The sequence below is a fragment of the Rhea americana genome, unplaced genomic scaffold (genome assembly GCF_003343005.1).
Source record: "Rhea americana isolate MKP2758 unplaced genomic scaffold, rheAme1 scaffold_5, whole genome shotgun sequence".
Taxonomy (NCBI): domain Eukaryota; kingdom Metazoa; phylum Chordata; class Aves; order Rheiformes; family Rheidae; genus Rhea; species Rhea americana.
This window is the reverse complement of record NW_028186645.1, coordinates 7,750,177-7,772,628: the sequence shown is the minus strand read 5'-3', so window position 1 is coordinate 7,772,628 and position 22,452 is coordinate 7,750,177. Positions and strand designations below refer to the sequence as shown.

The window sequence follows — 22,452 nt, the reverse complement described above, 5'->3', positions numbered from 1 at the left end:
GGATCTAAGGGATAGTAGCTTTCTTTCGCCACAGACAGGCACAGGTCTCAATGCAGTGCTCATATCTCTAGTCTTTCCAGAACAAAGTGGGGATTACGCCATCCCTTCTCTCAAATTTAATCACTGGAAAGGGCAACAATATTCCATGAACAATATGGCACACGGAACACAGAAAACAGATGCTTTTCCTCCCAATTATGATATAATTTATCTTTGTAAATATTTTTGAAAACTTGTAATGCAAAAGCATGAGAGAAAACAGCTTCTATCGTTGTAAATAAACTGTTTAGAAGGACACATGAAAAATAACTATACATATTGATATGGACATACCAGGCTTGGTTACAGCTATCCAGCCACCCTTTTCTTGTTGATGAATCCATGCGCTCCAGCCTCTTGCTCCTTTCTCTCCAATTCGAGGTTCTCCACTATCCCAAAATGGTTCAAAGAATTCCACCTGTTGTTGGGGGGGGGGGGGGAAATAAACAAATAAAAAACAAAATTGCCACATACAGAGAGGAATCATTTTGTACAAACACTAACTGTGCTTCATTTTTCCCGTACATTGGGTAAGGGACCCTATGGCCATTTAACAAATTTCAGACAATTCTGGGTCATGTATTTCAGTCCCGTATCAGGTTATATCAAAGAGCGTAAGTAGTTATGGGCATTAGAATCCAAAGCAGGTGCACATGAGAACACCTACTCAAGATGAAGAGTTTGAATGTACTGTGCAAATTTTGAGGTGAAGAAAAGCGAATTGAAGCACTGTAATGGACTTTTAAAACACACAGAAGAAATATTTAATGAAAACACCCATTAGGTTTATGCTGCTATGTAAGCAGTTTAACATGTCAGTGTTGAGCTTAAAAAAAAAAAAAAAAGGAAAAAAACCTCAAAATGACACAAAGTCCCTCTCTTCTCAAGCTCTGTCTGAGGAAAAGACATGTTTGTCACTTAGGGATTTTCCTGTTCCATTAAGTGCATTGTAATCTGCAACTGCGTGCAGCTTCTGCATCTAAAGACCTTGTCAGATGCTGCTTAAGAATCTGCAACAACAACAACTGTGGCTGTGGCACAACAGAATCATCACCAGCTCTTCTTACGAAAATAAAGATTATTTTTAAAAGGTATGATGCTTTAAAGAAAGCAAAAGACTTTTGTGCCAAATGCCATGGCAGATCCTTCAAAGATAAGCATCCAAAGCCCCCACGATGTAGCTTTCAGAACTCAGATCTCCCCTCTTCCCAATCTTTCCTTTGCTTCATCCCCGATCTCCATGGAACTATGAAGAATTTGGCTAATGGAATGATGATTTAGATGATCATACACCTAAAGTCAATCAAGATGCTACAGCTGGGCATAACTTTTGAGTGGACTGAGAAGTGGAACAGATCAGTAAGGGATTTCATCAATAGCTTGACAGCCCTTTCCAGAGACTCAGAAGTTCAGGGTTCTAGTCCTGACGATGTCACTAGCTGTATGCAAACTGTTATCCTTGGATTAATCAATTCCTCCCCCACTTTGTGTATACTTATATCTAATGACAACCTCTCTCTCCTGCTGGCTCACAGACCTTGGCTTTAGCATTGAGATATGACTGAGACATAAATATTAACAACAAAATTTACATTAAGAAAAATCAAGCATCAAGGCATCAGAAAATGCGAAGTTTACAGCAACTGAAAAACCTATATCTGCTCATTATGGATTTATTCTTTACACCATGTGTAAAGGTGAACTGTGAAAACAGTAAGGAATCAGGTAATTCAAGACTGAGTCATAAAGTCTCTGTAAAAGGGCAGAATTAAGCTGTACAATCAACTGTAAAATTGGCAATTTCCTATTTTCAAGAACTGGACCTTCCAATCTAAACAATACCCTTTTAATCAAAGTTCTTTGCCATCYTGCCTTATTAAGAGTTTTTAAACATACAGATGTTACACTCTTTCAAATAATTGCATGCCATAACTCAAGGTGCATTTATGTAATTACCAAAACTACCATCCAGCATCATAATTATGATTGAACTCTGAATCTTTGGCTCTTTAAAAAGACATACTACTATTCAAACTATAGGACTACTCAACTGGTGAGCAGCAGCATTAATCTAAAGAGCAAGGAATTGCTGAGTCTCAGAAGTGGTTACTTGTAAAGAAGGTGAGAGAATGAAAGGAAATTCGGCCCAGTTTCTGTATTATATAGTAGTTCAAGTGCCTAACCGATTCCCCTCCCTACCTCTCATTAAGAAACAGCATCCAAGAATTCAGTGGGTTATGGATGATGCTACACTGGCAACTGTCTGCTTTCTGAATGCTAAATAACTATTATTGGGGTGCACCTCCAACTTCTGAGCAAACCAAGAAAAAAGTCATTAAATACTTCAACAGAATAAGCTGAATGAAATTTCACGGGACAAATAAAAGACATTTTTAAAGGGTGATGGTGTTCCTAATGTAGCTATCAAAGAATTATTGAAAATAGACAATGGAGAACCTAAAAACTGGTTGCAACTACTGTCTGAAGCAGAAATTGATTACAGTTCTCTATCAACAGCAGTAACAAAACAAAATCAGCAATTTTATGGAAAAAAATGCAGGGAAAGTGCTAACTATATAGATAATACTAGTATACCACAGTAGACAGTAGTTCAAACTATACTGTAGGAGACAGACTTTAATCAGCCAGTAGAATTTTTTCCATCTTTAATTAGTAAGAAACAAGACATGACATGACTGGTTATTATTCCATTATATAGAGTAGAAATGGCCTTTTGGCACTACAGAAGCATTTCTCTGCAATGGAAAAATGCTGGGACTACCTCAAAGAACCACAAAGTAAGTTACAATTCAAAAAATCTTATCTCTTGTCCTTAAAAGTTCATCAACAGTTTTTTTTTTTTTAGTAACACTCTTTGTAATGCACAAGGACATAAAGCCATTTAAATGGAAATTGCTACCTGTCCCCTTGTTGACAGATCTTTTACACTGTCAGGTTTAAAGAAGGTGAAGTCAATCAGAGCCTGAAACAAAGACACTGCTTTCTCAGAATGGCCAGCCTGTCTCAGAAAATGGCACTGCTGAAGAAATATCGCTGTAAAATAAAGGAGATATTAAAATTTCAATATTTCACCAGAAATTTTGTTGCAAAGTGTTTTGTTACAGTTCATAAATATACAAACAACATACATGCTCTGGCAAGAACTGCTGTGGAGCTTAGCCGTTCTGGAACGTTACCAAAACCCAGGACTAAACATGGAGTAATTGTCACAAATGCATGTCAGAATTGTTGCAGTTTAATCAACTTTCAGATCTTCCACTTTTTATATATGTGCCCAATTCATGGCACACATGTATTGCACTTGTTGATGAATACAAGTTATATGTAGGACTCTCAACTTCATTTTATCCAGCCTCTGTCATAGGGAGTCACAGCATCTTTGGAGATGCTGGGCCTTATTACAATTCAAACAGTAAGTCAGTACAACAAATACTTTTTGCTTTACTTTTGCATGAGATGGTTATATTGGCAATATATTTGGCAATAAAGCATTCTCCTTCCAATTGTCATTCCCTTTTCCTTTATGCAAGACTTCAGTTAAGAGAAGTCTGCTCTTTTGGCCAAAGTATTAACGTTTGAGAGTAGAGGAGAGCCCTATCCCTGTTCTTCAACAAAGTACTTCTGTAATCACTGCTATATCCCTACTATACACTGAGTCACAAGGTCCAATTTACAAAGAGAAACACAGCCTCAGTTTATTTATTTATATATTCATATGTAAATTCCTATATTTCCAATTTCATTTCAAACAAAAAAGGTGCAGAAATAAAAATACTATAAGAACCTCTATTAGGCAATTGAAGAAAACTTCAGAGATATTCCACCACTTCAAATTACATTCAAGTCTTAAAGAAAAAATTGTTTGTTTTAGAAGCAAAGTACTTTAAATCATAACTGATTTGTAAAAACAATTTCTTTAAAGTTAAGATAAAAATAATTCATTTAATTTTAATAGTTTTGAAAATATTTATTTGGAAGCTATTGTTTCTTTACAAAATGCTTTGTGTTTTGAGGCTTATTTTTGCCAACCAGGAAAATTTAAGTGCATAGGTACACACATGTAACAACATACATAAGTTAGCATCAACTGATTGTGATGATCATTTTATTGTTTATACAGCAAATGGCAAATCTTCTACTCCTTTTACTCTGTACTCAGATTTAGGTCAGACTTATAGGCATAACAGTTTGAATTCAACTGGAACATATGAACTAGGCATTTTGCTAGCATTTCCTAAAAACGAACTGTTTTTCTTCTGATTACCAAGAATCAGGGAGATTTTCAAAGATATTTAAATAACAAAAAGTAGACATAAGTGTTAACACAATCTTGCAAAGTGTTTTAACCAGTTTAGACACCTTCCCCATCAATTTCAGTATCTACTTGCCATTGAAAATTTTGTCCTCTCCTAGTTTCTTACCTTCCAATAGATAATGTTAATTAGTGTGAATGAATATAATATCCTCTCAGTACTTGCTCCCAAACTGAAATTAAAAATAATTGAAGCAACTGATCTTCCACATGATARAACTGAACACAGCTACATTTGAAGAAATGTAAAAATCAGCATTTAATTGATGGCAGAAGCTGAAAACAGCATGAATGCATAGTTCATTCAGTCCACAATGCTGTGACACTTCTACAGCTGAACTGACCTAACAGATAAGGATTTTTATCCCCAAGCAGTAGCTCTAATTTGAAAAGTACAATGCTTTTCCATAGAAAAATAATCATTCTCAAATTTTGCTATTTACTTTACAATAACAGAACCTAGTAAATTTAAAATATTAAAATTGATATCAAAAATTATGAAATAAAAACTGATCTAGACTTTTTAAACAATWTTTACTTGCTTTCTCAAATTTCATGTTTTTAAAACCATCCATAAGTTTCCAAGAATATAATAGTGTATCAAACACTAGATGGCATAGTCCACCACTACTTAAAATTGGCTCTTACACTTTGTTAAAGATTGAAGATACAAGCCTACCATGCATTTACAATACTACTCCCTTCATAATTAATTTGTGAAACACATCATATATTTGAGTAGAAAATTTGGTAATTTTCCTAATCAGTAAAAGGACACGATCAGTTCAAATTTAGCCCAAGAATTATAGATAGTTGAGGTATTAAAAAAAAAAAAAAATACCAGACCAACAGAAGTTTCCCCATTCCTACTATTTGAATTCTAAACAAAAAACCAAAAATGTGTGTAAATAAATCATTGTAGTGTTAACATACAACAAGAAAGTAAGAGTGAACAGAAACAAAAGTACATGTACATTTCAACCTATACACTGTTAAGAAACAAAACAAGTTTTCTGAAAACTCTATCAAATATGGATCCTACAGAAAATCAGTATTTAAGTAAGCCAACTATGTTCTGTGAAGAGAAAAACAAACGCACGCGAATATCCTTCTTGTCTGAGAAATAAAGGCTCAATAATACATTTGTCTTGAGAAACGTTCACTGTGGTTGGTGTAGGGAGTGGCTTAAGTGTCAGAAATCAGAGAAGGTAGAATTAGTTAGAGGCAGTCCAATCTCTCCCTGCAAGCACAAGATTTTTCCTTTATAGCACGTTTTTCAGTATTTGATCCAAGATGAATTGAATGAACACCGTAAGAGATCTGACTTGAAATTAACTGGTAACCCAGCAACTCAGTCTTTAAGTCCAGACTGGATATTGCATAATAGATATTATAGCTCAAACTGCACAGCACATATGAAGAAAGGTGAACTATACCCATACTCCAAAAAAATCCATACTCATGGTGACACCAATGTTTTCCCCCTTAGTGTTTTTATAGATTAATAATCACAATGATCCTTTGAGGTAGATAACCTATTCTATTTCAGTTCATTTAACTTAAGTTGTTTGGTTTCAAATCAATCTAAAACTTGTACCAGAACTGAGCACGAACCCATTTCTTCCCTGGATGCAGTCCAGCATCCTAACCATCTGACTTATTTTCCTTCCAGGGATAATTATATAATAAAATATAAATTGTAAATACACGTATGCAATAAATACAAAAGAGATCATCACACAGTACTACAGTTTAGAACTCTGAATCTACTGACAGAGATTTTCAAGGAAATTTCACATCAGACTTTCCATTACCCTTCTCTTTTCCAGATTAAGTATTAAACTTCTGAACAAGAGATAATTGTTTCTTTCACAAGCCAATCATTATTTATTAAAAATTTTTCAAAGATAAAAGCACCTCTCCCTGGTGTTGGCTACAATTCTCTAGCCTTGATATTTGTACTGTAAATGGTGCAGCACCACATTAGACTTTACCAAATGTTATATCACAAACTCTCCTGGGGAAGGAAAGCATCTGCTATTTGGTTGGAATAATTGCTTTAACTCTCAGCTAAATAATCAGGATGCCAAACATCTTGAGAATAAAAATCTCACATAATACAGAGGAAAATCTTTTCTTATAGAGAAGGCAGTCAACTCCTATGAAGAGCTTTTTGATCCTAATATGAAATAAATAAAAAGAATCTTACCTAACATAGCTTCTTCTGTGCCAGGCAGCAGTGGATGTGATACCATACTACCATCACGTACAGCTGCCAATGTAGTCAAACATTTTCCATAGAGACTATTGATTTTTGAAACAGAAAAGGTACTGAACTGACTTTGACAGAACAGGAGATACTTCTTCCACAGGTCTGGATTATTGGGATGTAAGAAAATTAGCTTCTGCCATTCTTTGATCAAAGCTGGTGGTTCCCAGAACTCGGTGCAAAGCTTCAGCCTGGCGAGTTTCAGATCAACATTACTTGGATTGCTTTCAATAGCCCTCTCTAAAATAGCTAGTTTCTTTTCCAAGATTAACTTCAGTGATTTTCTTCTTACTTCCTGTTCTCCCTTACTCACATAAGGGCTAGGTCCTCTCATTAATTCATCCTTAAAATAAAACAAAAATTATGACAGCATTAGGAAGAATCATTAGTAGGATCACTAGAAGAACGTTGTTACTTGTGAAAATGAATCAACAGCTCATTCTTTACCCATAAAGATACATAGTTCTAAACAAAGGAAAGTACAATAGAACGTTCTTGCATTTATTAGGACATCATGAGTAACCAGGTCTATCAGAAACATACCTGAAAGGAAACAAACTCCATCCAAGCATGAATATCTCTTGGGTTTTCTCTGACCTTCTTGTTATGCTCTTCTACTTTTGACATTAGAATGGAGTTAGTATTTAGCCCAGGCTCTTGGAACACCTGCTCCTTCACAGGCTCAAGGTCTGTACTCTTGCACCCTTTTCCTTGCAGCCACATTGTAGTAGATGGATCATAAACTCCAAGAGGATTTACTTCTGTTGTGTCAGGAGGATCATCAGTTTCTATTTGGGAAACTGGTATATAAGCAGCGGGGTCAGATGGAGAACTTTTATTGTAAACAGGAATCCCATCTGTGTTCAGCATCTTCACATTGTTCTTTGTGAAATAGCGCTCAGGTTGCCTCTGTGATCGCTTCTTTTCTGACGCAGAACTGGCCCAAGTTATACACTGTTTCTTCACATCTATGCCAAGACAGGACTCTCCTTTCCTTTTATATCTTATATGGAAAAATACAGTTAAATCTTTTAAAATACACCTTAGAAAAGATACCTTCTTTTCAAAAGAAAGATTGAATGGAGTATTTAAATTCAAATTGACCCGCATAATGTACACATAGAGCTTTAGAATGGAAGAACAATGTCGTATCTTTTTCTTAAGACATGCACCAAATATTTTTTTTTTTAAGTATCATCAGAATTTTTAGTATCATAGTATGTTTCCTCTGACTTAAACAATATGTTAGCATAGGAAAARTATTTTTTTCTTCCTATCATTATAAGCCATTCTTGTCATTTAGATAAACTTGGAGAAAGCACAATAGACATAATATCATTTAGGGCTTCTATTTAGATAAATTAGCTTAAATTGATTGATCAGACACTAGTAGTTCAGTCCTGTAATACATTTTTATATCCCTAAGCGTCTATCTATCTTATATGCCAATAAGGGGGGGAGAAAGGGGAACTGAGAGGAAGACAAAGAGAGAGAGTTCAGAATAAGAGCGAAGAGAAAGTCCACAGTAATCCTAAGGACTGACAAATGAAAATACCACCAAAAATGTAATTTCAGTGACCGAAACAGTGAYGTGCAATTCTAAAGTAACACTTTCTATCTCAAACAATAGGTGAATCTGAAGGTGGCATGAAATTGGAATGAACTGTAACCAGGCTATTTCACTGCAAAGGTATATACACTACTAAAAGTAAGCCCCATAAATATCCCCTCCTCAAGTAATTACATTTTAAACATAAACAAAACATTTTTTCCTTAAGAATATCAAGAAAAAGGTGGGCACAAATAATACATAAGCCAAGTGCAYGTTCCCTTAGATGGGCTTCTCTGTTACTGCATGGATATGTGCTCTGAAGAATAATAATACTGTATCCCACCAAGGATGTTAAATACGTAATTTCATCTATTATCAATTGAAATAGAGCAACTTATGCAAGAAATATACTTTTTGAGTAAACACTTCGAGTGATCTAACACCAAACCATTTGCTAAAAAAGTATTTGCACCTTCACGCAAGGATCTTTAACCGCTTAAGTTATTAAATCTCACAAATACAGTGTGAAACATTTATCTTCATTTTCCCTTTTAGACACAAATAGCTCAATAAAGAGATCAGAAAGTATAGTTGCCCAGATATTAGCTAGAACAGAATCTGAGATTTCTGACCTCAAATCCATGCTTTCTGATCTGTCCCATACTGCCATCTCCAAATGGCAGTTCTGTAAGTTCACACACCCACAGGCTACTACATAGAAAATACTTCTAGAAAAATGAAGGTGATGCACTTTATTATTTCATGGGATCTTTTGACTTTCAAAGTATTTCCATCTAATATAAAGTTACATTCTGACCTAAGCTACTCAGATATTTGTTATCGTCGCTCTTATTCTCTCATCTTCAACATAAAAATCTGAATTTTAAACTTTTCACAATCAGACTGAAGTTAATGAATCCTGAGATAGCTTGAGTCCAAGTACAAACCAACATATTATACCTTGCTATGTCCCCTCGATACAGAGATTTGTAGGCCCAGTTTGCAGGATCTGATTTCTTGTCTATTCTGAACGTTTCTGCTGTGAAAGCCTGGATATCATCAAGCCAAATAAAGCGATTGCTAGTAAGATTTGATGTTTTGTCATCTAGACTGAAGAAAAGGAGAAATATTTTGTAAATATTTCAGCATTTACAAAACCAGAAAGTATTGCATTTCTGTAGTTCATAGTAATTTACTCAAAGTCATTGTACATGAACTATTTTTGCAAAGTTATTCGCTTGTTGACAAACTGGAAATACACTAAAGAGACTATTTGCATTTCCACGACTTCCAAGATTAAGGCAATAACCAGGTTTAATCAATTAATTGGTTGGTAAACTATAATCTAAAATGGTAAGCCTAATCTTTTTATCAAATGCACAGGTATAAAGTAGAAAGTGGTTATAGATTATAGTTAAAGAAATTATTTAAGCAGAACTTGCCATCTGCCTAAGAACTATAGGATACTTTGAACTCCTCATCTGAATTCATGTTCCAAATATGCAGTCGAGTTTTATAGTTTTGAGAAGCTTTCTAAAATTTCACATGACATACTGCACTTACAGAGATTTGTGGCTCAGGTTCCAAAGAGTACTACAGCTTCCCTGTTCCACAGGGAAACAATGTTATCAGCCCTGGGCATAAATACCTTCCTGTGAGCCTGTAGTCTCAACTCCTCGTGAATCTACCTTGGGAAAAGCACAAAACCAGGGTGAAGTCCAGGCCAGCCTGAAGTACTCCCAGCTGTAACAACAACTTCTCAGTGCCACTAAATTCTCACTCCTTCCCCAGGAGCAGCAGCAGTGCTGTGAATCACAGCCAAAGCTGCTGATACTAAACAAATATCAAGAACCAGGGAACCAGAGAAAGGCAAAATGGCTGCTAAAATACGCAAAATGATGAAAAACAGGGAAAGGTGACCTATATGGAAAGTGGATGAGAATTTCCATGAATCTGCATCTAGACTGGGACACTTTGAATGAGATGATCAAAATTCAAGAGAAGGAAAAAAAAAATGCAGAGTTACATATGGGAAATTGGAACACTCAGTGCATTCATACAACCTCTTTTTTTGCTCAAAGACCTCACTGGTCACTAGAAATCTATTTCCTTATTCCATATAAAAATGACATCTCCACTAATTATATATTTTAGAGTTCCTGGAATTAACAAAATAAATCAAATAAAACAATTTCAGACACTCAAATAGCCATTTACATGTCACATGAATACAACGTACGAAGCACACAGCATATATCAAAAAAATGGCTAAAGGTTGGATGTAATAGAAAATAATGTTAAATTCATGTAAGTTTGTCTTAATATGGAAGAAAAAGGAAACTAACTGTGAAGAGGAAGTTGTTATTTATTACAAGGCAAATATAGTTGCCTTTTAAGTCTTTCATATTAATGAAGAACAATATTAAATACAATCCCTCTCCAAACTCTTTCAGCTAATCAAAGGCCCATGAAAGCAAACCAGAAGCTTACAAAATACTCAAAACAAGACTCTATAGGTCTTTAAAATTTTTTTCATTATTGCCATTCCCTGTTTTGTCCTGAAGAACAATACTTCACAGCATATTTTAGTCATAATTTTTCAGAAATGACTGAACAAGTGTTTCTAGTTTCAGTTTTATTGCTTTGAACACAGGTTTACTAACACAAAGCTTAGAAAAAATTAATTCACTAAGTTGAAGAGACCGATAGAAGAACACACTGGATTTACATCTGGCACTATACTAATAAGTACATACTTTACTGCTGCTTCTTTTTCACGATTTCTGCCACGTCCTGTGGCTTTGTCCTTGATGCACTTAGAGTCAAGGTCTGATTCACTGCTACTGGAATCCCCTCTGGTTTTCCTTTTTGTTTTCCTATGTTGGTGATGCTTTTTCTTCTTTTTTCTTCTCTTACTTGTCTTGTTTACAGTCTCATCTGTATCACTTTCCCCTGACAGATCTGATCTTGAAGTATTCCTGCTTGGAAAAAAAAAGAAATCCTTAAATACTTAAGTAGTAAAACTATTAAAAAAATCACCTTAAGAAAGCTTGCAGTCATTTTACCCTTTACCTTGATTCTCCCTATATTTTTGGAGAGTTAACAGTAACACATACTACATATGGGATATAAAACTGCATTAAATGAAAATCATCTTTATTTTTTCAGATTCTGGAATTATTGACTACCAGTACTAAAAAGTTCTAACTGTTGAAGACATTTTGATGTGTGAACTGCATAAATATCCAGCTGTTATTGTCACCAAATTAGAGGACAACTTGATTTTCAACCTGAGCTGGTAGGAGTTCCTAACAACTTTGCTAAGCCAAGTCTGGCCAAGTTAGAAAGATCAGAAATCTTTGAGGGTAACCTGCAAAAGAAAAAATGCAAGTGTCTGCATTCTTTTTCCCTGATTCTTCATGATTTACTAAGAAATACTGAAAATGTATTTTAAAACCATTTTCAGACTAAATATTCAACTCTTATCTCTCAAGGAACCAGTTTGAGTGACTACAGCATTCATGCTATCATATAATAATGTAATAACAAACATTACATAACAGACAACTAACTTATCAAAAAGTCAAAGAAAAAGAACAGTTACTTTTCGCAAAAAAGTATGCATTTCATTGTATGCGCTACCTACACTCTCATAATAATGATCAGCTGGAATGATGGATGTCTTTGCTTAAGAGTCAATATAACTAACCCATTAACTAAGACAGAAACTCATTTTAAACAGTGTCTGAAATTTTCGGGAATATTTCAGTAAAGAAAAGGAGTGGCAAGGCTCAACATTTGTAATACACTAGCAAAAGAAAATGCATTGTTTCAGAAGCTGTGCTGTGTTTCAGCACATCCACAGACAGTCTTGCATAAACCAGTGTCTTTGTTTAAATGTACTAGGAATAAAGATGCCACAGGAGAAGCGATCAGCATGTCTTACAATAAATGAACAACATTGCCCTATACCCAACATTGTGGAATTACTACTTTTAATTGAACTGAGAGTGTATGCTAGTAATAGACAAAAAGAGAAATCAAACATTTCTCTGTACACTTTTGACAAATTCCTTTTCAAAGATTGAAGTGTTTTTATATAACATTCCACTTAAAGCGTAATTTTTGAATTTCTTAGTTTTATAATACTAAAAACTTGAATATATTTAAAGAAAAATGACTGATTAAAAAAATTCATTCACACAGTATATGTATATGTAAACACAAGAGGCATATGGAAGTTGTATTCAGTTGTGATTTTTATTACAAAAATATTTTCTCTCACTACAAGCAACAGTCAACATAAATAGGCTTTATTTGATACAAATTTATCTAATTAAGGTTCCAAACTTTGCAGCTGAAACTTGATGCCATTAATTATTAAGTCTTGGTTATAGTCTAGATATGTAGAGTATAACACCTAGTGAAGGTTGCATAATACAACCAGTTCTTCAGTTAGCTTGCCTGCTTAAAGCTCATTTTTGTAAAAGAATATAACCAGCCACTTCAGTGATCAGTATGTTCTGTGCTGCTGCACAACTTTATATATGCAATATTTCATTAATTCACATATTCAGCTAGTTTTAGAAAAGTAAAAAATTTCCTATACTTGACTGCAAAATGGCCGATTGAACTGGTTTTCAGAGAGAAATCACAAAGATGATACTTAATCTTTATGTTATTTCAAGGGTCACTTAGGACATTCAAAAGTGATGAAGAATCATGATCATTCAGTTCCCTCTCCCTGTCAAACTAACAATGATTTAAATGCAGCTGTGCAAAAAAGAAAATGGGAATGTAATTATGTAAGTATAATCTCTCATTATTTTAAGTTAAAGGACATGGAAGCATTATTCATACTGTTATACATGACTGAGTTCGGGCCTTTTAAATAGTGAACAGTGAAATGAAAAGCAGCACTGAAAGTTCCTGAATTTGATCACATATAACAAAAGATAAGCAGGTAATAAGAACGAGGCTATTTAGAAAGATAATAAAATATATTCTACCTTATTAGTGGTGATTTTTCAGGGGTGAGTTTTGCAGCTTCTGTAGTGCGCTGATGCARTAATAGTGCATCTTCTGTTGAGAAGCTTGGGTTACTAAGCCAGTCCAATTCTGCAGATAAAGAAAAATGTGAGATAAATACAAAGTAGCCTGCTGTGCTGTCTAAAAGGTGGAAATTCATCTAGTTAGCAGACAGCTAAATTCACAGCAAACGTCACTAAGTCATTTGTGATAGATTAGCATTTTGGAAATTCCCATGAAATTTCCAATTTAGCAAATTACTGAATTTCAACAAAGTAAAACACTGGGAGATTAGAATCATCCCATGACATCAATCTAAGCTTTAAATGAAAAAAAARRAAAWWAAAACAAACAACCCCCTAAACCATAATATTTAGAAGTTCATACCAGAAAGAGATAGGATGATTCATTTGCTGCCATAGTTTACATGGTAAACATGAATACTGAGGAGATTTTGTTTTTTTTTTAAAGACCCCAATCTGGACAACAGAATTGAAGAAATTACAGAAGGACTTAATTAATGGAGAAACGTAGTTAGTGAATGCATTATACCTTATTACATTAATAATGTAATAAATTACAAAAATATACAAAAATTACAAAATATACTTCACTCCCTGTATGGAAAATATTTAACACAATTTTATTGAGAATTCGTATAAGTAATGGGTATCCCTATCATTTTTTTAATATAAGGTTACAAGGTTACAATATATCACTAGATTCTCAGTTCTCTAACCACTGAAATATCATTAATCTTTTTACATAGCACRAAAAAGAAAAAAAAAACTAACTGACATTAATTTTGATATATTAGTTAGCATTTAACATTTTACTTCTACACCTGAAGCCTTTAGGTCATCATCTAAATGTTGATAGGGCATGGAAGGGGTATTTTTTGCTAATTTGATTTTGATAATTTTACTGATATTAAAACATCTACAAAAATTTTCACAGAGATTTCACTTCTAGAATAGTTTATAATAAGCTTTCTGCAGTCACAAGAAAGGTTATTTAGCATAGGCACAGAATTCAACTGCAGCCCTTCAGGTGCCACACCACTGGAGACAACAACAGGAATAAACTGTCTCCCTGCCTGTTCCTCATGTTCTTTACAATCATCTTTGCCTCAGTGATCTTCCTGTCATGCTTTTGACTACACTGACCTCTAATCCTTAGACAGCATGGACTCACTGTCTGCCAAGCCAAATCTCTCTCCTCCTTTGGAAGTATTTCTTTCAGAAATTCCGTCTCATGTCCCTGAATCGTTTTCCACAAATGGACTTAAAATGAAGCAGGCTGCAAAACAGTTTGTTACCGTACATTAAACTCATCAAGTAGTAAGAATCACCAAGCAAAGCTCCAGTCCTCGTCTCCCAAGGGACTGGCCTAGCTGTCGGAGAATACAGGGCCCTTGGTGGGGGTGACCTTCCCCGTCTCATGTGAACTTGGATCTGCGTGCAGCAAAGAGCTCACAATTCAAGGAACGAGAAGTGGCAAGGACCAAAAGACACTTCCCAGAAGTACTCCAACCAGTATGCTATAGGACACTGTCATGCATTACTCTTCAACTCATCAAAACATATAATATAGTCTAGTAAATAAAAATTCAGCTGCATAGTTTCTGTATCCCTCTGCCCAGCAACCAGAATGGACATATCTAAGGCAAACGCTATACTTCACTGCAGATCATCACAATAATCATTTTGTTCTCTAGGAAAACACTTTAAGGATATTAATGCAAAATTAGATTAAAATTGAACTTAAAACCATGATCCTTACTTGTCTATTTAAAAGCATTTAAAAAATCCATTATTTAATTGAATTTAATGTAAAATAATCTATCCTATCACAGAACCCCTCATTTTAAGTAAGTGTCTTTGATTTTTAATCTGTAAATCTACCACAGAGCATTTTTCCAAAGCATTCAGTGAGCTTAAAGGTAAGAGATTTATGCTGGATAATTTCCAGGCAATATCTGATTCACCTGTCAAAAGAATTATTCACTCTATTGGGGAATGAAGTGTTGTGCTAATTTCTTATTTAGTTCCTGTAAGGAATATATTAAGAACCAACCTACAATCAGAATTATTTCTAAGAAGAACTGTATTTAGTACTTTCCAGGAGATATCAAAATATTTTTCACAGGTAATTCTGCAGCAATTCCAATTCAAAATACACACAAATTCAAAAAATTCATACACTTGGTAACTGCATAATCATTTCAAGTTATTAATTCAACAAATGTCACTCCGCAGAGTTCTGCCTTATACCTGAGACTAATGTGATTCTGATTTAAATATATATATATATCTTCCATATATATAATTATTTCTAATCATTTTCATAATGAAGTGGTGGTGTAAAGGAACACAGGAGCAAACTGTATGTCTGAAATATTTTTTCATTGGTTGCACTCTAGTCTTCCTTAAATATAGATGAAGTCAGAGCAAGTACATTGGTCCAGATTACCCAGTATTGAGTTTAGTTGCACATATGTAAATCTAGAGCAATCTGTGCATACGACCTTTTGTTTATTTATAGAAATAAAGAACTTTAATACTCTTAAAAAAAGAGAGAGAAGATTTCCTTCTGATTTGTGTAATATCACTCAGATATACAACAAAACAGAAATACTTATTGCTTGGCAGGGTCACTAAAGTAAAAGTATATGACCTGACAGAACAAAACTAGAACTTATTAGCCAGACAGACCTCCTTAAAATCATTGCATCTATTCCAAARATGTATTATACATATTTAATTTGTATTTGACCAGATCTCTAATAACAACCTTCAGATACAGAAGTATTCCTTGTAGCCTCAGAGCTACTTTTTATTCTTAATAAATTATGGTTTCCCTATGTAATGTGTAATAACTCATTTCTCAGTAACATTTATTTTGGCTGAAATACAAGTATGTATTGTAAGGTAGGTTTTATATTTTTATATGATTTGAATGAAGAATTACAGCTCAAATGGACCCTATACACATTAATACTAATAACACTTTTTAATAAAACACTACTTTACATGTTTTTAAAAAAACTAAGCAAAAGTAGAACGAAGTTAAATAATTAAATTATACAAAGTTGTTGGTGACAAAATTCAGAATTCAAAAGTTGAAAATTTCAAAACCATTACAAAAAAACTTCAAAGATATGCCTAACATTTAGGACCTTGATTTAAAGTCTTATAAAACACAGTAGGTGCCAAAATAGGCTTTTCATTGATTTCAAGAGCATAATATTAGGTCCTGCAAAGATTAATGCATACAAGTGTATTTTTCTATTTTACTTGACAGTTTAAACACTTAAGAGACAGGGCAGAAAAAAATTAGGGAGAAAATTTTGCATACCAAAGTATATGTTAAATTTTTTAACCTTAAGCCTTAACCTTGAGGCACTGTAATTCCAAAGAACTTCCACAGGAAGAAATAGATCCTTAGCAGGACTAGAAATTTCAGTCTTTAAAAATTGGAAAATTATGAAAAAAAAAGCTATTTAGATTTGTTTTTTCTAAACAAATGGAGATTTTCACAGACCTCCTTTAGTTTTGCCACTCCTCTCTCCCACTCACAACAAATTTGATGGAAGAGCTAAAACTCCTGAGGGAGAGATGTTGGAAAGTTGACTGGCAGAGGGATACACAGCAAGCACGTGCCAGATTCACTTCCAGAGGAAATTGGTMTTAAAAATAGGAAAATAACATGTATTGTCAGCATAAATTGCTATTAACAAACTTTTAAAATACGTTTCTGGCTTAAGTTTACCTGAAAGTTTGTTATTTCCTTACACAGGTGAAGTCATCCGCTAACCTTAGTACGATATGCTTACAACAGTAAGCATAAGCATATTTTTGATATTCTCAATTACTGTTAGGTCCTCAACAAAGGAAAACTGACCTTGAGAAACAGAGTCAAACATTAATCCTCCGGCTGTGCCTGCAGCTTGGTTCTACCTGAGCAGATGAAATCAAATTGCCTTTTTAAAATACTGAAGAATCATACTGCAAGAGCCAAACCCCTGTAGCACAGTCAATATGCCTCTGTGGACACACCAGGGAAATGTTTAGAATCCTCCAACTACAGTATTTTCTGAACAATTTAATCAAAGTGACTTAATACTCTGGAAAGAGCTGAACATTTTTCTCCATTACACAACAGGCAAGTCAAAACTTCCTGGTAAATAATCTCCAGTGAATCAGTTAGCTGGATACAAATATTTCAAACATTAAAATGCATTCTTAATTTTAAAATTTTCTACTTTGTTTTCAACTATTTTTTCGTGTCAAATGTCTGAAGAGTTTAATATTTGCAGAGACAAGATTTACRTTCTTAAAGATCTTTTGCAATAAAATGCCTGCATTCTTTATTTCTACTCTACTGTCTGCATTCATGAGTACAACAGCAGAAGCAGTCCAGTGGCATTCTTTGTATACCTTCCCAAGCCCAAAAAGATTTACAGTGTACATCCACAAAGGCAATTTTTAAGAGTTAGGCAATACCTTCTCCTGCTCTTCAGGATCCTGAAAATCTCCTTTCAGTAAAAACCATTCTGACATCCTAACTATAGAATAGTTCAGACTGTAAATAATGCTGTGCATAATGCTTACCATCAATGAAGCTAGTTATTACCATCGCTCTGTTCATCAGCGCTACTAATAAATTTGTAATTTATCTCATCAAAAACAAATTAAGCTTGACAATGTCATTGTAAGGAAACATATGTGAGATTATTTTGTACTCTAGAGGTGGCTGCAACTCAGCAATCTACTAAGATAGCAAGTGTGCWGCAGTACTTCTGTTTCAGATACCACTTAATTTATAAATAGTTTAGGAAAGTTTRTAAGAGGAACAGACATAAAAAGAATGAAATCTGGCCAGAATGTTATTACTTCAGATTTTATAACACTACAAAACAGCCCTGAATGATTGAAAAAGGCACCTCAATTTTGCATATCACGTTAAAAACAACATAATCTCTGTCTCTTGTGGACTTTGGCTTCATATCAGCTCTGAGAATCATCTATCAGAGAGAAATACCAGAATTGCCAGTCAAGTTCTCAAGTTCTCACAAGCTGAATGTGTGAAATTTGATATATGCCACCACAAATGCAGTTCTAAGTTAATACTTAATTTTTATAACTTACAAGGAAATGTGGTAGTTAAAAACAAAGCACAATATTGGCTAAAACATAAAATGAACAAGTGATGTTCCCTAAAGTTCTGTCAATAATACTCTTATGAAGAGCCTCCAGTGGACCCAAAAAATAACTCAAGAAACAGAGCTAATAATTGGAACCTCTATCTGGAAGTCAGTCTTAACCTCTTTTCTGTGACATAGAATTTGCATAACAAATCTAAAGGCTTAATTCCCAGAGTTTTAAATTATAAGCAAAAGTCTCCACTGCTATAGAAGTCTTACTGTACCTCTGCTTGGCACAGCAGCTCCTCTCTTCCTAAAAGCTGTGGTGTATGATCTTATTACGTCCACTATTCCTTGCACCAAGTGTCATTACCAGAAAGGTTCCCCAATATRGCTAAAATGACTGTACTGGCAGGGTGAGTACCAACAGCTACAATACTATCTGGGGGAAAATCCAGAACTGGTTAGTTAGGACATGGGAAGAAGCAACCACCATCCTGTACTCCTAAGGCTTCAAAAACTCACAGTACTGATAGCAGACCACATACACAGGAAATTCAGCTTACACAAATAGTTCTATTGTAATTTTTGTTTGCTGTGGGGTCTAGATGACAAACAGACATAAGGGTGCTAGAGGACTGCAAACCAAAAGCCATCTCCCAACAGAAATAAATGTTATGACTGAGTGGAGACCTTAGAGTTTGGTAAGAGTGCAAACAGGGTTCTTCATTTAATACAGTATAGCTTGCTAGAAAGCAAACATGATAGCCAAAACAAACTGAATCATAATCTTGCTCATAACCTTCTAAAAAATATCCTTTACAACTGAAATTTGGCTTAGTAATTATTAAGCAAGTAAGGTAGTTAAGAAAACCCAGTATTTTCTAAGTTATGCAAGGCTAGTGGAAAAAAACTCTTTTCTGCATAAAATAATTAAACCTTCTCCACCACATAAATAACAACTATGAGTTATCTTTGTTTTCAAAGTTAGTATGCACCCAACACCACTTTGACAGAGATATMCCTATTTCCAAAATTTACATCACAAAAAGTAACTTTATCCTGAGCTRTATCTTTATTCATATGGAAAGTAGCATGTACTGCAGAATAACAAATACATTCCAAGTTCTATTTCAGATTTGCCCACCTTACTAGAGAACACAAAAGGATCGTGCTTATACATGAATATCWAACATGTGCTAGTGTACACATACATGCACACGCACGTATATGACTGCACACTGGATATGKGGGAGGAGCAGCTAAGGGACTGAAATGAAGCATACAGCACCCTACATAACACTTCTAAGACTCAGAGGCAAAACTGTACGGATCTGGCCAAGCAGAAAAGCGACCCGGACATGCACCGAGTTCCCAAGCCTTCAACGGCATCTCAAATAAAGCACCGTTGCCGGCGGGTGCGCGATGCCCTCACGGCTGCGCCCCAACGGCAGCGCCCGCCGCGCTCCGCAGGAATTGCCCACGGGCCTGCTGCCGCGCCCGCATCATCATCATCATCATCATCATCATCATCATCATCATCATCATCATCATCATCACGCTCAGCGCGGGGGCGGAGCGGGCCGGGCCGTCCCCGCGGAGGGCGGGCGAGCCGGCTGCTGCCGGAGCAGGCCCGTCAGCGCGCCCAGCAAGAAGGCGAAAGGCTCGCGGAAGGTCTGGCGCGGGGAAGGGGGCTCCGCGTGGAGGCGAGCGGCTGCGAAACGACTTCCCGAGTGTCGGCCCGCGGAGCGCTGCTGGAGGAAAGAGGGCCTTCCGAGGACCTTACCTCTCCGGGAGCCTTCGCTGCTGCTGGCTGGGTTCTCTCCCAGCTCGGCTGCACCGGCAAAAGCCGGGAAGAGGGCCATGTCCCGGCTTGCCGCCACTTCCACTTGCGCTTCCTACCCTGCCGGTCGGCCGTGCAAGATGGCGCCGCGGCGCCGAGCACGCTGGGAGGTGTAGTCCCTCCGCCCCAGCTCCCAAAATGGCGGCGGGCAGGGCGGCTGCCTGCTAGGGCGGGGGGCGCGGTGCCCTGTCCCGGGCCTCCAGGCACCTTGCTCCTTCCACCGCGATCCCTGAGGGGTTTCCAGGACTGGGGGAGGAAACTCCTTTTCAGCCCTCGGAGAAGAGAAGGGAGACTGGGACTCCACAGCCAGAGTGGGCCTGCCTTGTGCCCACCCAGTTTTCCTCATGCGACTCCCCAGGGAAACTTCCCACGGGAGCAGATTGCTCAGATTTTTAAAGAAGAGAATATTCCATTCGGTCATACTCCATTTATCTCTGTTTCCTCTATTCCCACATAAGTTTGAAGGTCAATTAGCCAGACAACCTGCCTCAAAAGCGAGGGCAGAGGGAACAAATGGCGGGGCAACTCCTMCTGGTGATCCCTCTCACCTCTCGCAGTCAGTGCTCTAGTATTTCCTGACCAGAGGCGACAGCCACCGCACTTTCATTGTGCTTAATAGCATCGCKGAGCCCGCCCTCCATAAAGGAACTGGAAAAATAATAATCACTTTTATACTAATGGCCTTCTTTCACRGTATGTTCCACGTTTTAATTGCACATTGTATGAATTGCGATTGGATTGTATGAATTGTCTCAAGCCCAGTGCCTAATTACTGCATTGTGCGTAAAAGCTAAAGCCCCTGTTCACTTTTTCCACGTAGTTTTATATGTGTCCACTTTAGGTTTTTTCCTGGGCTGAAAAATCTGCCTTTTTTTTTTTTTTTTTTTTTTTTTTTTTNTGTGTGTGTGTGTGTGTGTGTGTATCAAAGCCATTCCGTTGTCCTTGTCAAGTTTATCTGGAGTTTCTAACTCCTACATTAATACTATTATGTGACCAGAATTTCATGCAGCAATCAAGGTATAGGTGTACAATGGATTTATGTATGACAGGGAATTATAATGACCCTAGCGTGTTCTCCATTCCTTTCATAATACCTTCTGGTGATTCTGTTTGTATTTCTCCTCAGCTACGATGTCTCTTAAGAGCTCATTCCTGAGTGGCAAAAGATAGTAAGTAACTATTGTTACTTGTATTGTTATTGTATTATTTTTTCGTGTACGCACTTCGCATTTAGCAAGTTGGTTTTTCAGTCATTTTATAATTTGCTTGCAGAATACTGTGAGACCCTTCTTCAGTCAGCTTTCCACTCGATCATCCTGAGTACTTTAGTACCATTCGCAAACTTTGTCAAATCTCCGTTCACTGCCACAAACTATTTGTACAGCTTGAACAGTCACATCCTGTACAATTCTGCTGGTAACCTCCTTCCTTTAGAAAACTATTTCTTAATCTGTGTTTCCTAACTTAATCTATTATTAATCTAGAAAAGATTATTCATTTTTATCAGCAGGAGAGAAGAAGATAAGGACAAAAGAGAGGATTCAGAAGAAAAGAGGAGTCATCAATACTGATAGACTGGAAGTCACAAAAAAGGGTGTGGTTAAAGGAAAAGGGCCTAATAACCAAATTGGAAAGAATTTGCTTTAAAATTCAGGTTTACATTCTGATAGCATTGTTTTTGTTCAAGTCTGTTAACATCTGTCAACCTTGAAATAAAATATTAGAATGTGAAAATACATAATATGCAGAAATAAATATCTGCTTAAAGCTGATACCGAAAATTCTAAAATAATCACATTAACAATAAATATATAGCTAAACTCTAAAGAGACAATTTCAGAAAAAGTATTTAAACCTTATCTTGTTATATGCAATTTTTAGCTTTTTTCCTGAGAAAACTTAAATTATTATCTACCTGAGTGAATTTTTGTCCTCCTTGCTGCCTGTCTTAATTTCTTCCAATAGTTTTAAAACTCATTAACAGTTTCAGGCAGATTTAACAGGAGGTTAATTTGTTACATTCCTACAACTTCCATGAAAACAATTGGCAACGTAAAACACCGTTTTCAATGAGGGGAAAACTCCAAAGTGAGTGCAGTTCTTACTGAACAATATAAAACCAAAATACAGGAGCCTAAACAACTGGAAAGGTTCAGTCAGAACAAGCTTCATTACTCCTGCTCACGGAACTATTTGTTATAATCCTATTTGAATAAGTACTGAAATGTGTGTTTATTCTATA

The 22,452-nt window shown here is 35.9% G+C and overlaps 1 protein-coding gene and 1 long non-coding RNA gene across 3 annotated transcripts in view; one reads left to right on the top strand and one right to left on the bottom strand.

Annotated features, from left to right (window-relative positions):
• Positions 1 to 20,308, bottom strand: part of NRDE2 (NRDE-2, necessary for RNA interference, domain containing) — a 32,751-nt gene extending 12,443 nt beyond the window's left edge. For both annotated transcript variants that reach the window (XM_085317558.1, XM_085317559.1), the window contains exons 1-8: positions 20,154 to 20,308; positions 13,203 to 13,311; positions 10,950 to 11,171; positions 9,154 to 9,303; positions 7,185 to 7,644; positions 6,582 to 6,984; positions 2,960 to 3,093; positions 334 to 457 (exon numbers count right to left, since the gene is read on the bottom strand). In XM_085317558.1, coding sequence (XP_085173684.1) covers positions 334 to 457; positions 2,960 to 3,093; positions 6,582 to 6,984; positions 7,185 to 7,644; positions 9,154 to 9,303; positions 10,950 to 11,171; positions 13,203 to 13,311; positions 20,154 to 20,232 — 1,681 coding nt within the window. In that variant the 5' untranslated portion in view covers positions 20,233 to 20,308. The remainder of the gene's footprint in view (positions 1 to 333; positions 458 to 2,959; positions 3,094 to 6,581; positions 6,985 to 7,184; positions 7,645 to 9,153; positions 9,304 to 10,949; positions 11,172 to 13,202; positions 13,312 to 20,153) is intronic.
• On the top strand, positions 20,223 to 21,690 carry LOC146588752 (uncharacterized). The gene is made up of 3 exons (XR_014897381.1): positions 20,223 to 20,903; positions 21,337 to 21,379; positions 21,483 to 21,690. It is a non-coding gene; the product is annotated as an uncharacterized LOC146588752 (long non-coding RNA).
• The last annotated feature ends 762 nt before the right edge of the window (positions 21,691 to 22,452 follow it).